Source organism: Orbicella franksi, chromosome 14, assembly GCF_964199315.1.
Source record: "Orbicella franksi chromosome 14, jaOrbFran1.1, whole genome shotgun sequence".
Lineage (NCBI taxonomy): Eukaryota > Metazoa > Cnidaria > Anthozoa > Scleractinia > Merulinidae > Orbicella > Orbicella franksi.
Window position 1 is genome coordinate 7,657,998 of NC_138158.1, and position 12,808 is coordinate 7,670,805.

Consider the following 12,808-nt stretch of genomic DNA (forward strand, 5'->3'; position numbering starts at 1 on the left):
TTTTTCGACAGTTAGCCCTCAGCCATTTATTTTTTTAAAGTTCTTTGAAGAAACTGATCATCGTTCGCCGTTTGAGATCTCGATCGAAACTTACGCTGGGAGAATTAGGTATATGGGGAAGATATTTTATCAAAGAAGTTTTAACTAACTTAAGCTTCCTCTGGAGACGGGATAAGAATGGTGGAACAGAAAAATTGGGGATTATTCGTGTGATTTATTCGTGTGATAATGACTGACTATGGTGTTTGTTTTGTACAGAGCCGTTTACAAGGTTCACTGCTGCCGGAGAAAAATGGAAAACTGCTTTTGTAGGCAGACAACGGGAAATATCTTAAATGTCTTTCTGGCAATATCCAGCGCCTTTCCCGATCGCTGGTCAAGGGAGCGCGGATTGTTTGCGCGGATTCTGGGTAGGAGAAGCAAACAAGGAACAGAGCATGCGTAATTTATTTGGACGTAAATGAAAAGTGAATGGTTAACCTAAAATAACGTGTCAGAAGAAACAAATACAAATTCCGAAGAGAAGGTTAGAACATGAGGGCAAAATATCACATTAATGGCATTTTCAACAAGACAAATGGATTTGAAGCCGAGACTAAAGATGATTTCCAGTCCGTACTGCGCACTTTCAAGAGTTTGTTTATGTTTATTGCTATGTTTCATGCATGACGTCAAATAAATTCAAAGTTTCATGCCAACCGCCATTATGGACGCGAAGCGACGCGAAACTTTGTTTCGTTCCTTCTCGTATCATTTGATGAAACAACTTTGCAGCTGTAAAAATCAATGAAACAGTTGGAAAAAGAATTTGAAAGGCCTCAAAGATAAGTTATGTGGTTCGTAACGAATAACATTTCTTCGCATTCTATCGAGTGAGTTTTTTATGCTTTAAACATTAGGGTGCTGAGAGTGCGCAGTACGGATCGGAAATCGTCTTTAAAGCTAAGATTTTAAGAGGCACCTAAATACTTTTATTGTCACATAAAACATAAATAGGGAAACTTTGCTACAGAGTTCAGGTTATGACTAAATAATACGTCTGTGACTTAGAACACACCCCAAGCCTCGTTAACATAAAATTCTACTTTCACGTGTTATATCTTTCCATTTTTGATGTTTAGGAATGGATCTCTTTGGCGATATGGCGGCTATTTTGAATGCAGTTATTTTAAATGGCTATTATGGGATGCTCAGAGGGTTGTATTTGCCCCCTTTGCACCCCATAATAGCTATTTGAAACAATTAGAAGTCAAAATGACCGCCGTATCGCCGAAAAGGTCTATGACAAAATACACAAAATATGCACTTCTAAAGCGAGGCTTGGTGGTGACCTCGATCTCAGGAGAGATTCTGCATGGAATCGAGGTTGGCTTGGGGTTCAAATTAGCTGGTCTGACATAAACATGCACAAGGACTATTAATGGTTTGGCTTATTTTCTCTTATTCACTAGATGAAGCTGACGTCCTCAATAGCAGTGTGCTTTACCAAATTAGACTGCGCTTGAAGCTAACACTTTAAAAACGGGATTAATTGACGTTTATAGATCTATCTATTCATTTGAGACTTTATTTTGTCTATCTATTTATCTATTTATTTCAACTAGATCATTGGATAATGAAATTCAAGATTTTTAATTGGCTAAGCCATCATAGTATATGAGCAATTTTACCATGCTGTACAAATAATATATGGTGAGCGTAAGCGTATTTTTTGGGGCGCCTTTATTTTACTTTAGTTTTCTATATCTTGGGGGCGTTTTTAATCCGACGATTATTGCACTCGCGCTTGTTGGATATGAGATGATTATAGCCAACTCGGAGCTACTCGCATGGTTGGCTATCTATCATCTCTTATAATCCATCAAATATTTTCGCTCGCGCGCGATTGATCTAAACGCGTCACGTGACCGAATATTCCCTAGCTAAAACTGGGGAATATCCGAGGATGTTCTCCGATTTTCAAAACCGCGCGTATTGCGAAAAATATTTGAAGGATCAGTAAACACAATAACCTCCATTTGGCGCGAAAATATGCTCGAATTTTTGTCCTTTGACATTATCTGTTCCTCAAAGCTCACAGTTTTCCTCGAGGTATGCTCTCGGAAAACTGTTCGCTTTGAGGAACAGATAATGTCCTCGCACAAACATCCGAACATATTTCCGCGCCAAATTGAGATTATTGTTTATATATCCAACGCGCGCTAGGGGAATAATTGTTAAGTACACATATCTCTATTTTATGTTTCTGAGAACTATTATAATACTCTAAGGTTAAAGAGTAAGTCAGAAATAAGTAGGGTCTTCACAGTGTTGGTAAATGTGCCACTCCCAATCTGTCAGCAATATCATCCTACAAACAACATAACCATCGTACATTAATTTAGTAATCACTGTGTATTACCGTAAGAAAGGTGTTCAAGTGGTTGCCGAAAGTAATTAAGTGTTTTAAACCTAACTACCTAAGTGTTTAACTAATTCAGTAAATGTTTGCCTTGGTTTTACGTTTGTTAGTCTCTAGTATCTTTGGTTGAAACATCACCGTTACCACTCATGGAGTGATGTGACCAATCAGAGCAGATAGCTGTGTTTGTAAACAACTAAAGAGCAAAACCAAACAAATTATTAAGCGCGTTTTCCCGCGCTCCACCTTACAAGTTTTCCCGCGCTTGGTACCGGTTACATGTTTTCGCGCGCTTAATCGCTTATGAATACTAACCATGGCCTGCAACAAGTTCACGTGATAACGAATGCCGCCATCTTGACGAACTTTGCGCATGTGTTCTCTCTCGGGATCGCCAGCTACAAGTACTGCAGTCTCACCGTCTGCCTGGAGAACAAAGATGACCGTTAAATGTCACAGATTTATTTCCACTCCCACCCCACTATCCCCGCTTTTGTTTGTTTGTCTGTTTGTTTGTTAATATTTTGATTTGTTGCTGTAGCACATACCGGCTGTAAATTTCTGTATTGATCCATTAGAGCCTGCATACGGTCCTCAAATCCGTCAGCAAACACATTAGGATTAACAGCTACGAAACAGTGCCCCTGAGAAAAAAAATCAAATAACTACAGCGTTGATTGCCTGATAAGGGCTGTGCTGGCGAGCCTTATGTTGAAGGGGAGGCCTCGTCAGAAGATTTGGATTAAACCCTTATTAGGAGTACAATCTGGGCGAGTCTTAAACGATATCTTACTCATACAAGATACTATTCTAAAACTGACAAACACTTTTATAGTGACGTCAACACTCATGTCCAGTACACTCGACTTGGGTTGGTTCGACTCTTCATCCACCCAGCCCGTCTTACTGGAAGTCAGGTCGTGATATTCAAAATGGAAGTGAATTTGAGTTACCGAAAGTCAACTTTAGAGAGGGCCTGTTGAAAATTTTGACGGATCGTGACGACTCGACACAGCTTCGATCGATACGACGTAGTGGTACGTAGTCAAGTCGAGATAGCGTATTCCTGGCATGAAGCGTGAGACCACAAACACGCCACACACACTGACGATGATACACTGTTCACAGCCTCTCTATTTACGCATGCGAAAGTAAAAGCGAGCGAAGCGAGCGCGAAGCACGCGGGGGTCCAGTTCTCTCGCGATTCTATCCACGCGTTCAACAATCGAGTAAAAATACGAGAAAAAAGAGGGCTGTAAGCAGTCTATGGCGATGAAGACGTTGCCAGCGAATGCATTCATCTCTGAAGGAATGTCTAATTGATCTATTGTCATGGTATGAAGCCTGTATATTAGTATTCGGTTTCTTCTCTTGCAACTGCACAAGATACCTTGATGGTAAAAACCATGGCGTTGCATTCTGAACACGCAAGTTTGCTACAAAAATAGCGTAAATTACAACGTTAAAGAGGCGAGGAGGGGCTCAAAGGTTGTCTTTTCGGGTGGGGAGAATTCGCTGAACGACATGAGTGCAGGTGCAGATCGATCAATTCGACTTCAGCCTCCACTCACCTCGCACAGCGGCTTTCTATAACGAAACTTTTTGAACCTCTGCGGAGGAGAGAGGTTTTGAACTTCAGTTTTGCTCAGTTCATATATCATCATAACGAGGAAAGAATTCCTAAACACAAATCATTTTGTTACCAAGTTTGCAATTTTGTGGTCGTCTCCTTGCCAGTCCCTTATGTTGGTTCCAAATGCAGATCCCGACAACACTCCACAGAATACATCGACCATCATGGCTAATCCATAACCCTTGTAACCACCTGACAAATAAAAACTCATCTCTATCAGGAGCCCACCACTGGGAGCGTGCAACTCCCATACCAAGCCTATGTCACGGCATTTTTACCGACCGGTCTATTTTTAGGCTTCTTTTCCCGCGAAATAGGTCAGTTCCGGTCTACATGAGTGCGCATCGGTAGGGTAAAAAATGGCGGCCTCTCTTTTTAATCTTCCGGTGAAATGATAACGTCAGACAGTTTTAAAAAAATTAGTCCGTGCTTGTAATTGGTCACTGGGGTTCCTGTGGAGGTCTGAATTCGCGGTAAATTCAAACTAAAAATAGATCGGTCTGTGAAAACGCCGTGACAGGAATATGGGGTAGTTGCACGCTCCTAGCTAGTGATAGGCTCCTGTCTCTATCTGTCACGCAACGCTACGGTCACGGAAGAGAGGATCAGTTGTTTGACAGGAATGCTGTGTTACGTGACAGGAAGAGAGGAGCACTGATCTGATATTCAGAAGACTAGATCACATAAGCTGAGAGAAACGCGAATAATGACAAGGTGAAAAAACATGTCTTGGTCAGAAGTAATGGAGTGTAGAGGCATTTTTTCCTTCATGGCCAGAAGAAATCATTTTTTGGATTCTTGTTACGTTGAAAAAAATGTACAATCCCGTTTGACATTACACATATTAAAAGGACTAAGTCACAACCTAAACTACACACATGCTAACATACTTATTTGGGAACTTAATTTATCATTCCTAGATCCTTTTTGCTAAGTTATTTTCGAGACTTCGGGCTTTTGGAGCATTTTTTGTGCTCAGCTAAGTGGATGTACAATATACCTTCCTTCGGAAGTGATTAAGACATTTTGTGTAATTACTCCTCATTTATTACTCACCCAATTTTCTGCTCCCCCACGCACGCGTTCACACACGCACGCGCCCACCCACTCACGCACGAGCCTACGCTTACTATTACAGCAAAGAATCGCTTACGATAATTGTATTCAATAGATTACCTGTAAGCTCTTTTCCACCCAACGGCATCAAACCTCCGCCTTGAATAACCTCCTCAGGAACAACAGTTTCCTAACAAAAGAGAGCGTTTATATTTTTTTTCTCAAGTCAATTAACTGCTTCCACTTGCCTCACAGACCTGTTTATATCCAGAAGAGTTGTCTCTGGTAGCAGGGTAGTGCCTCTCTCCCGCGCCACCTATCACCAAGTGTTTTTATAAAAACGTTGTCCTTACTGACCGGGCCAAACATCATTCTCGTCCCCAGTGTTACTCGTTTTAAATGTCATTACCTGAAACTGAGGCTCTGGGGATGATTATGGTCCATATTTTGAACCATTCGGTTTCGTGCCTGCACTTGTGCCTCGACTCGCTTTAGGTGAGCCCAGTCTCCTATTTGGAATTCAACGCGACGCTAAAGGCAACGCGAAACCCAACACGACAATACACAAAAGCAGACTTTGTGATTTCTCCCTCCACTGCTATCTATAAAGCAGTGTATGAAAAGTTCTCTCGCCCTTGGTAGCTCGATATGAGAGGTAACTCTCCTCTCATAGCCTACTTTCCTAGACATAGTACACGGCAGTTCTTTCAACTCGTCACGCGATCTTTATTTCTGGACGAAGATTGAAGATTGCGTGACGAACCGAAAGCATATCTATGTTGGTTTTTCGTCAGTTACGCGGTACGTGGAGAAACTATAACTGGGTTAACCTCAGGTTATAGTACAAGGGGTATTGCGTAAAATAAAACACAAATGTTCAGCCTGTTCGTAATCCCGTGAAGTTATATCTCATCTAAGAAAAGCCGGATCTCCTAACAATTTGAACCACGACAAGAAGAATTTCGATCGCCGCCCCTGAGATCTGAGGATCTGAGAACGAGAACAGCTAACACATTTTCTGACACGTCATCACGTGATCTCTCACCTGTCCTTTTGAGTTCACGCCCCAGCCTTGCGGCATTTCAGTTTCTTTCCTGCGGCACATTTCTACCTGAGGAGAAAATAAAGTGATAACAATTTGTTTAGTTTCATGTGCACACCGTTCAAAACACAAAGTAAGTAAAAAAACTTTTCAGCGAAGAGAGGTGGTGATCGAAAGTAGTTTTGTTCACAGTAAACAGCCTGATTAACTCTTTATGATTATAATAACAAACCTTTCCAAATGCCACTGCTGACGTGGCCATATCCAGTAGAAAGCTGTCCCCTGCCCTCCCTGGAGCGGCTACTGAGAGGGCATTTGTTCCTATGGACGGCTTAAAGACAGAGAATTTAAACACATTGATTCACTTGTACTGTTATGAATGACTCCATAAGACTTGCGGTTTTGTTAATTAACGTCATCATTTTGTAACAGACCAGTTTTTGGTAAAATCGTAGATTTTGGTTAATTTTGAAACAACAGAATCTTCTGTAATCGTAGGGTAAGTTGGATATGTGTTTTACAGCTGATGGCAGCCTTGGAATAAGAAACGAGCTCGAGGTTTAGCTAGGTTTCTTTCAGTAATAACTTTGAGTTCTGTCTAGTAAGGAAGTGAGACTGATCAGCATTTAACACCATGTTCCTTGTTGGTCTGCTTCAGGCTCTCGGTTTGGGGAGGCGAGCGAAATGGGAACAAAGCGAGAGCGAGAACGTGGAAAATCTAGTTAAGAAAGCGGGCGAGCCCTTTCTAGCCCCAAACTTCTCGCCTTTTCTCCGCTTGTCCTTTGCTCTGGCTCCACACTACTAACCAAACGTCTGGAACAGGCTAGGTCCTTGTTGATGTTTTGGTCCACCTGACATGAAATGATGCCACCAGGAAGCAAGCAAGGGCAGCTCCTAGCAAGTCACTGAATTACATTTTCCAAACTACCCTGTCGCAATCGCTCTAAACGACTGTAAGAGGAAAGCTTAAACTCGAAGCTCCGGAGTTACCTTAGCGGCTCTGGTTGGCACCACTACTGGAGATGTATTGGTCATACTCATTCCCTAAAAAGCAAGAATAGAAATCCAACAATTCTTACTGATTTTCTTGACATTTCACAACTCTAACACAATATCAGCTCCGACGATTGTTTATACACTAATGGGAACGCATAAAGGGCGGGCCAGTTTGAGCGAGGAGGAGCTGGGACAATAAGAGAGGTGAATGCCACACCCATGCCTTGTACCAGTTACTATGTCTAAAGCGTGTCGCCGCGTAACCACTCCTGTTTTCGAGAGAAAACCAAAATGTTTTTTTGTGTGCGTTTACTTACTATCATTCCTTGTTGAAGGGCTCGGGCGCTATACCAACCTGCTATGCCAAAATGGGTTGAACCTGGTCGAGGTAAAAAACAGAACAAAATTTGAAAACAACCAGGCACGTTGGGGCGGCTATAACGTTAAAGAAACCCGATTACTTTTATGTGTCAAAAGACAGTTAAAAACGAACATAAACCCGCTTCAAACGTTGCACTATCGTGGTGTCGAACTCAATTGATGAATTCAGGTTCGACTTAAGCGCGAGCGTAGTTCGACTTTTAATTGAATCAACGTCGGCAAGAGTCGGGTAGCTCGAAAAGCTCAGTCGTATTACCCGACTTTGGCACGACGATCATTCAAACGTCAAGTTACACTGGAGTCGAGCTCAATACATGTGTACTGACCTGCTTATTTGGATCATTTTTCATGAATCCGAAAAAAGCTCGTGGTTCTTGAAGAGTAAGAAGGACAGAAGTGAAATACAAGTACGACTGAATTGGCAAATGTTGAGTTTAGTTGAACTGAATCACAACAGGATGGGATGCCACGTTTAACTCAACTGCGCAGCTGCAGTCGCGTTGGAGTGAAAACCGAGAGAGGATGAAGAGTGAAGGCCTTGTTCCCAACGTAATCCCCCTCGATTTATTTTTAGAACATTTCCATGTTCCGAAATCCCAGGGGGTCTAGAAAAAGCCTATCCTGTGATACGGATTTTTCTGCCATGGAGAGCCCGACCGGCTCTACACGCTCTTTCATCCTCCACGAAAACATCCAAGCAATGTCTAAAAATAAATTTTTTGAATAATTTTTTTACCCTTCATTTTCTCTTGGTGGAACATAATGCAATTGCGGTCGATACGACGATAGCGCAACATTTGATCTGACCCTACTGACCTTTACAGGCTACCCAGCCAATCCCATGCTCCTTTGCCTTCTTGATGGCTAAATCCATGCAAAAATTACCCACGACCTATGATGAGATTGACAAGAGTTATCACGAACTGATTAGAATGTAACCCAATGTATGGGCTTGAGTAAAAAACAGTCACACGAATTAGTTTTGCACAAAAACAACGAAAGTAATAGCACAGCCAATCAAAAGGCGCTCCAATGGCATAATTAACCAAACAGAATTCATCGAATAACTTTGCAACCGAATCCGAGCGCGGGATAACCACCGACTTTAAGCGCGGGAAAACAACAAACTCCAAGCGCAGGAAAACAACAGACTACAAACGCGGGAAAACAACCGACTCCAACCGCAGGAAAACAGCAGACTACAAGCGCGAGAAAACAACCGACTCCTGCAAGCGCGGGAAAACAATCAGTGCCAAGGGCGGGATAGTGCACATGACAAAAATCCCTACTGGCTTGTTTGTCGTGAAAAAGGCAAGTTTGTTTTTATTGGTTAAATCTAGCTCCACGAATATTAGTAAGAACATTGTAGTCCCCAGAGGCCTGAACTCTTCTGCTGGGTCAGCACCGGTTTCGACTTTTGACTATTCTAAAGTGTACGTATTTAAGATAGTGAGCCAATCAGATTTGCGCAGAAGCCGTCTGTGAATCGTATCTATTACGAATACTTGCGAGTTCAAAATCTTGGTTTTTCCCCCGCATTTTAAACTTGTTTCTGGTAACTTCCAGAGGCAAATACCCTTCAACATCCGTTTCCTTATCGTTCTGTCTAGTTCAGTTGTGAAAATTTCCATCAGTGTACAATAGAAATACGAAGACAATTTAAGAGTTCTTGTAACTTGCGTGAGTATTGTGAAAAAAGAGTTCTCAGATCAGTGTGTGAAGATAACCGAAAAGGTAAAATCACAGAAACAAATGCACTTTTGTTTAATTATTTTTCGGAAAAGCGAAAAGCAATACACGCAAAACATAGCTCCCAATTTAACTCCCGACGGCAAAAAGTACGTAAGCACGACTTTACTTGAAAATGAAAATCGCTCTAAACGGAAAGTTTTAACTTGAACGGAGGAAAATTTCTCAGAAGGGAGATGACAGTTAGAATTTTAATTTTAAGAGATAGACTTCTGTCAGTAAATGTAAGGCCATTTCACACAAAATATTCTTAATGATAATCATTTCATGTAGACTAAATATTGTTCAAATGTTCTTACCGGACCAAGAAGGTCGTTACCGTTTACCAGCGCTGTCGCTACTGTTTCCTTCTCAATGCTTGGCTCCCCATGAGGTTGCGTGACGCCATTCTTAATGTCACTAATATAGATCTCTTCAAGAAAAAACAAGGCAGTGTCACAACACTCTAAATGGCTTAATCAAATGGCTTGTCTAGCCAATCAAATCTTGTGTCTTCACAGCCACCTTTTTCTCGTGCCAAGGCCCCGCCAGCTAAGAGGACAAGCGGTTCCGGAGACGGGGCACGGGACTGATTCGTCGTCGTGCCAAGCCCTCTCGGTTAAGAGGGGCAAGTGTCTCTTGTGGCTTTTATTTCCGATATCTTCTGGACTTTCGTTCAACCTACGTCTTTTTACGTTCTTGGTGTCTTTGGACATTTTTACAAAAAAGTCTTGCAGATCCTATTTTTTTATTAGGTTATGAAGCCCGTTGTTGAGGATTGTGTGACGTACATTTAAACTAATTTACATGTAATGCAAGGGGCAGGGTAAACAAACCGAGGTTCGAACGACACCACGGTGTCCACTGATAGAAAATCGAATGAAACATCAAGGCCTATAAAGACAGTTGTAAAATGCTTATCTCAAGACGGTTTCTTTTTTGGTAAACGCCTTCAAATCAACGAAAGAACGAAAATACTTCAGAATAAATATAACAGTGCTCGTGAAGATTCTGATCGAGTGAAGATGGACTTGAAATCGTGTGTCGAGATCAATCGATTGATGTTTACTGCTTTTAGTCCAAAAAGAGTGTTCCAGATAAGCAGGGGGTCTCAGGACAAAGACCTCACAAGATCAGCTACAAGGCTCGACAAAGTAATTGAAAATTTATAATGATTTGGTTGGTGCAGTGGAATTGACCGTTGTAATTCCTGTTGTCAGTGGTCACCTTGCTTTGAAAACTTCTCTGGTCTGGAACCCTGCAACATGCAACCTAAAAGCTTCGCTCTCCATTCTGTGTAAAACTAATACTTCGATATCGAAATGCAATGGGTTTCCCTTTCCTCAAATATTGATTGTTTCTCCGACAGAACTGAGATATTTTAAAGTTAACACAGCTCTTACCTAATCTATTGAGTCCGTGGGTATCATGTCCCCTGATCTCAGCCTCTGTGAGCACTTGAGAGAGAGCTGTACAGTGTTGTGGATCAGTTCCTACAGCTTTCATGCATCGCTCTACAAATGACTGCACTTCTTCTACAGCTACACATTTGTACATCTTGACCCTCTTCAAGAGCGTAGCGTTACGCCGATCTTAGATCCAGACAGGCGTAGTGATAGGCTCCTGACACAAGGCCTTCGAGGTATTTGACCTTAGATTTCAACACAAAAAAACGTTAATTTCCAGCTTTGTTTTCTTTCGCGTCACGCACGACGGACTAAGCGAAAGAGGAACTACTCGTAGTCTGGAGATTTATGGGCTCCTGTGACAATGCTTTCATAAAATTTACGAGTAGAAGCAGGTGCTGGTAGAAAGTCTTTGAGGCAATCATGCATCATTATCGCTATTTAAAATTATGAAAGTGTCAGTTAGTGCGTTGTTTTCGAATTCGTACCTTTAAGCCGGGTAAAAAGTAAATTTCAAGCCACGCCCTTTAACAGGATTTTGGTACTTCTTAGAGGACATTTTGAAAATTTCCGACTTGCACCCCCGTCCTTTTTATACGGAACTCCCCCCGGGGCCTAATGAATCTCAGACTAATATTTTCACTAATCAAACGCTGGTGCTCTTACCAAAATATCCACTGGTCGATCTCTAATAAAAAGTGTTTGATCATTACAGGGATGCACTTAAGTAAGCACTAAGCCAGCTCTTTATAACGAGCAAGGTGGCTTTTCTCACCTTGGCAGCTCCAAAGTTATAATCCAAGTCTTTGTTTTAAAGTGAAATTTCAACTGGATTTAAGTTCTCTTTCAGCCGGTGAAACTAGCCGGCAGCCTGCCCTTAACGACATCCCTGGATCAAATTGGTCCAAATTGCCTGCTAGTGCTTGCGCGACCTTCAGGATTACGAGAAATGTTCAGTGAAGCCCTCCATAACATGTGAACGCCAATTCCAGTCAGAATTTAAGTTCTCTTTTAACTCCCTTTGTCAAAATCTGTCGAGGTTTGTAGTGATTTGATCGCACGGTCGAAGCTAGAGATCAGCCGGTAGAACAGTCAATGTGTCTCCAGTGCTACGCTTTCCTCGCCTCGTGCCAAGGCTCCGCCGACCAAGAGGGACAGATGGTTCTGGGGACAAGAGGACCAGTTTGGCCTTCGTCTGCTGTCCGTAGCGAATTTCCGGTGCCAAGCCGCATCACGAATTTTTTAAACCTACTGAAAAGCAGGTCAATTTTTAGAACCGTTCTTGCCCTAAACGGGGCGAGCTGCGTGTGAATAACAGCTCGATCGGTGCCATAAGGGTCGACCGTTCATGTGAGGGCTCCCATCTTAAAGGGACGTGAATTTATATCAGAAAATTTGAAGTAGAATCTGGGCGTGGTTCAAGCCTTATCGACCTCAAAGAATATCATTTTCACCCGGTCAGAAAACCTAGAGTACATGTCTTTGATGACACAGTATGAAGGCGTTTTTCTTTATTTCTTCACGCGCTAGCCTAAAAAATACCTTAATTCCCAATTTCTATCCCGAGAAGGGAAGACGAACGTCTCCAGCCTTCAACATGGAGATCCCACGGGGAATCAGAACGAGAGTCAACAAAAGTACACTGATTGAAAACTGCATACAAGTTTAAACGAAGTGAGAGACATAGCCCGCGAACACAGACGAATTTCCAACTTTTGTTTCATTGGTATCGTCTGCTTGTAAAATGACTAGGAGCCGGACAAGACAAAATCTGAACAGGATCTTTTTAGGCTAGCACGTGATCTGTGCGCGACAGCGCTGGTAATCAAACAAGAGAGCGAGTAGAATCCGAACTCTTCTCATCAGCAAGTTCTCGCCTATTGCAAGCCACTTTTATAAACAAGGATGGCTAAGACTCAGGAAGATTAACACGGATTACGAACGAAACAACATGGACAACTTGGTGAATGTTTTGAAGATACTCCACGAGGTAAAGGAGCTCAATCACGACATTTTGAGTTGTCTTGGCCTCATACAAAATTTTTTTTAGCTTGAAGGAAACCTGAAAAGAGTAGTTCACTAGAACAAGGATTGTTAAAGATGAAGAAGATTAACAAGGATTGTAAACGACGAACTTGAAAAATTTAGGCTTAACTTTTCAAGAT

At 42.0% G+C, this 12,808-nt stretch overlaps 1 protein-coding gene across 3 annotated transcripts; it reads right to left on the reverse strand.

The window, feature by feature from the left end:
* Positions 1–114: 114 nt before the first annotated feature.
* Positions 115–12,741, reverse strand: LOC145468462 (putative oxidoreductase YjmC). 3 transcript variants are annotated; one of them, XM_081452202.1, is made up of 12 exons: positions 10,641–12,738; positions 9,558–9,670; positions 8,326–8,401; positions 7,446–7,507; positions 7,123–7,176; positions 6,365–6,463; positions 6,136–6,201; positions 5,211–5,280; positions 4,105–4,226; positions 2,950–3,045; positions 2,717–2,827; positions 115–2,350 (listed from the first exon to the last, which is right to left on the reverse strand). In XM_081452202.1, the coding sequence occupies exons 1-12, from the start codon at positions 10,792–10,794 to the stop codon at positions 2,303–2,305; spliced, it is 1,071 nt and encodes a 356-aa protein (XP_081308328.1). In that variant the 5' UTR covers positions 10,795–12,738; the 3' UTR covers positions 115–2,302. The 3 variants fall into 3 exon arrangements, with proteins under 3 accessions (XP_081308328.1, XP_081308326.1, XP_081308327.1); XM_081452200.1 differs by lacking the exon at positions 115–2,350 and having other exon boundaries at positions 2,357–2,827; positions 10,641–12,741; XM_081452201.1 differs by lacking the exons at positions 115–2,350; positions 6,365–6,463 and having other exon boundaries at positions 2,357–2,827; positions 10,641–12,741.
* Positions 12,742–12,808: the final 67 nt, after the last annotated feature.

Coding starts and splice junctions, on each gene's coding strand:
- LOC145468462 (XM_081452200.1), bottom strand. CDS start 10,794: ATGTACAAATGTGTAGCTGTAGAAGAAGTGCAGTCATTTGTAGAGCGA. Junction 8,402..9,557: donor GTAACGACCTTCTTGGTCCG/GTAAGAACATTT, acceptor ATCTCATCATAG/GTCGTGGGTAATTTTTGCAT. Junction 7,508..8,325: donor TGGCTGGGTAGCCTGTAAAG/GTCAGTAGGGTC, acceptor TACCTCGACCAG/GTTCAACCCATTTTGGCATA.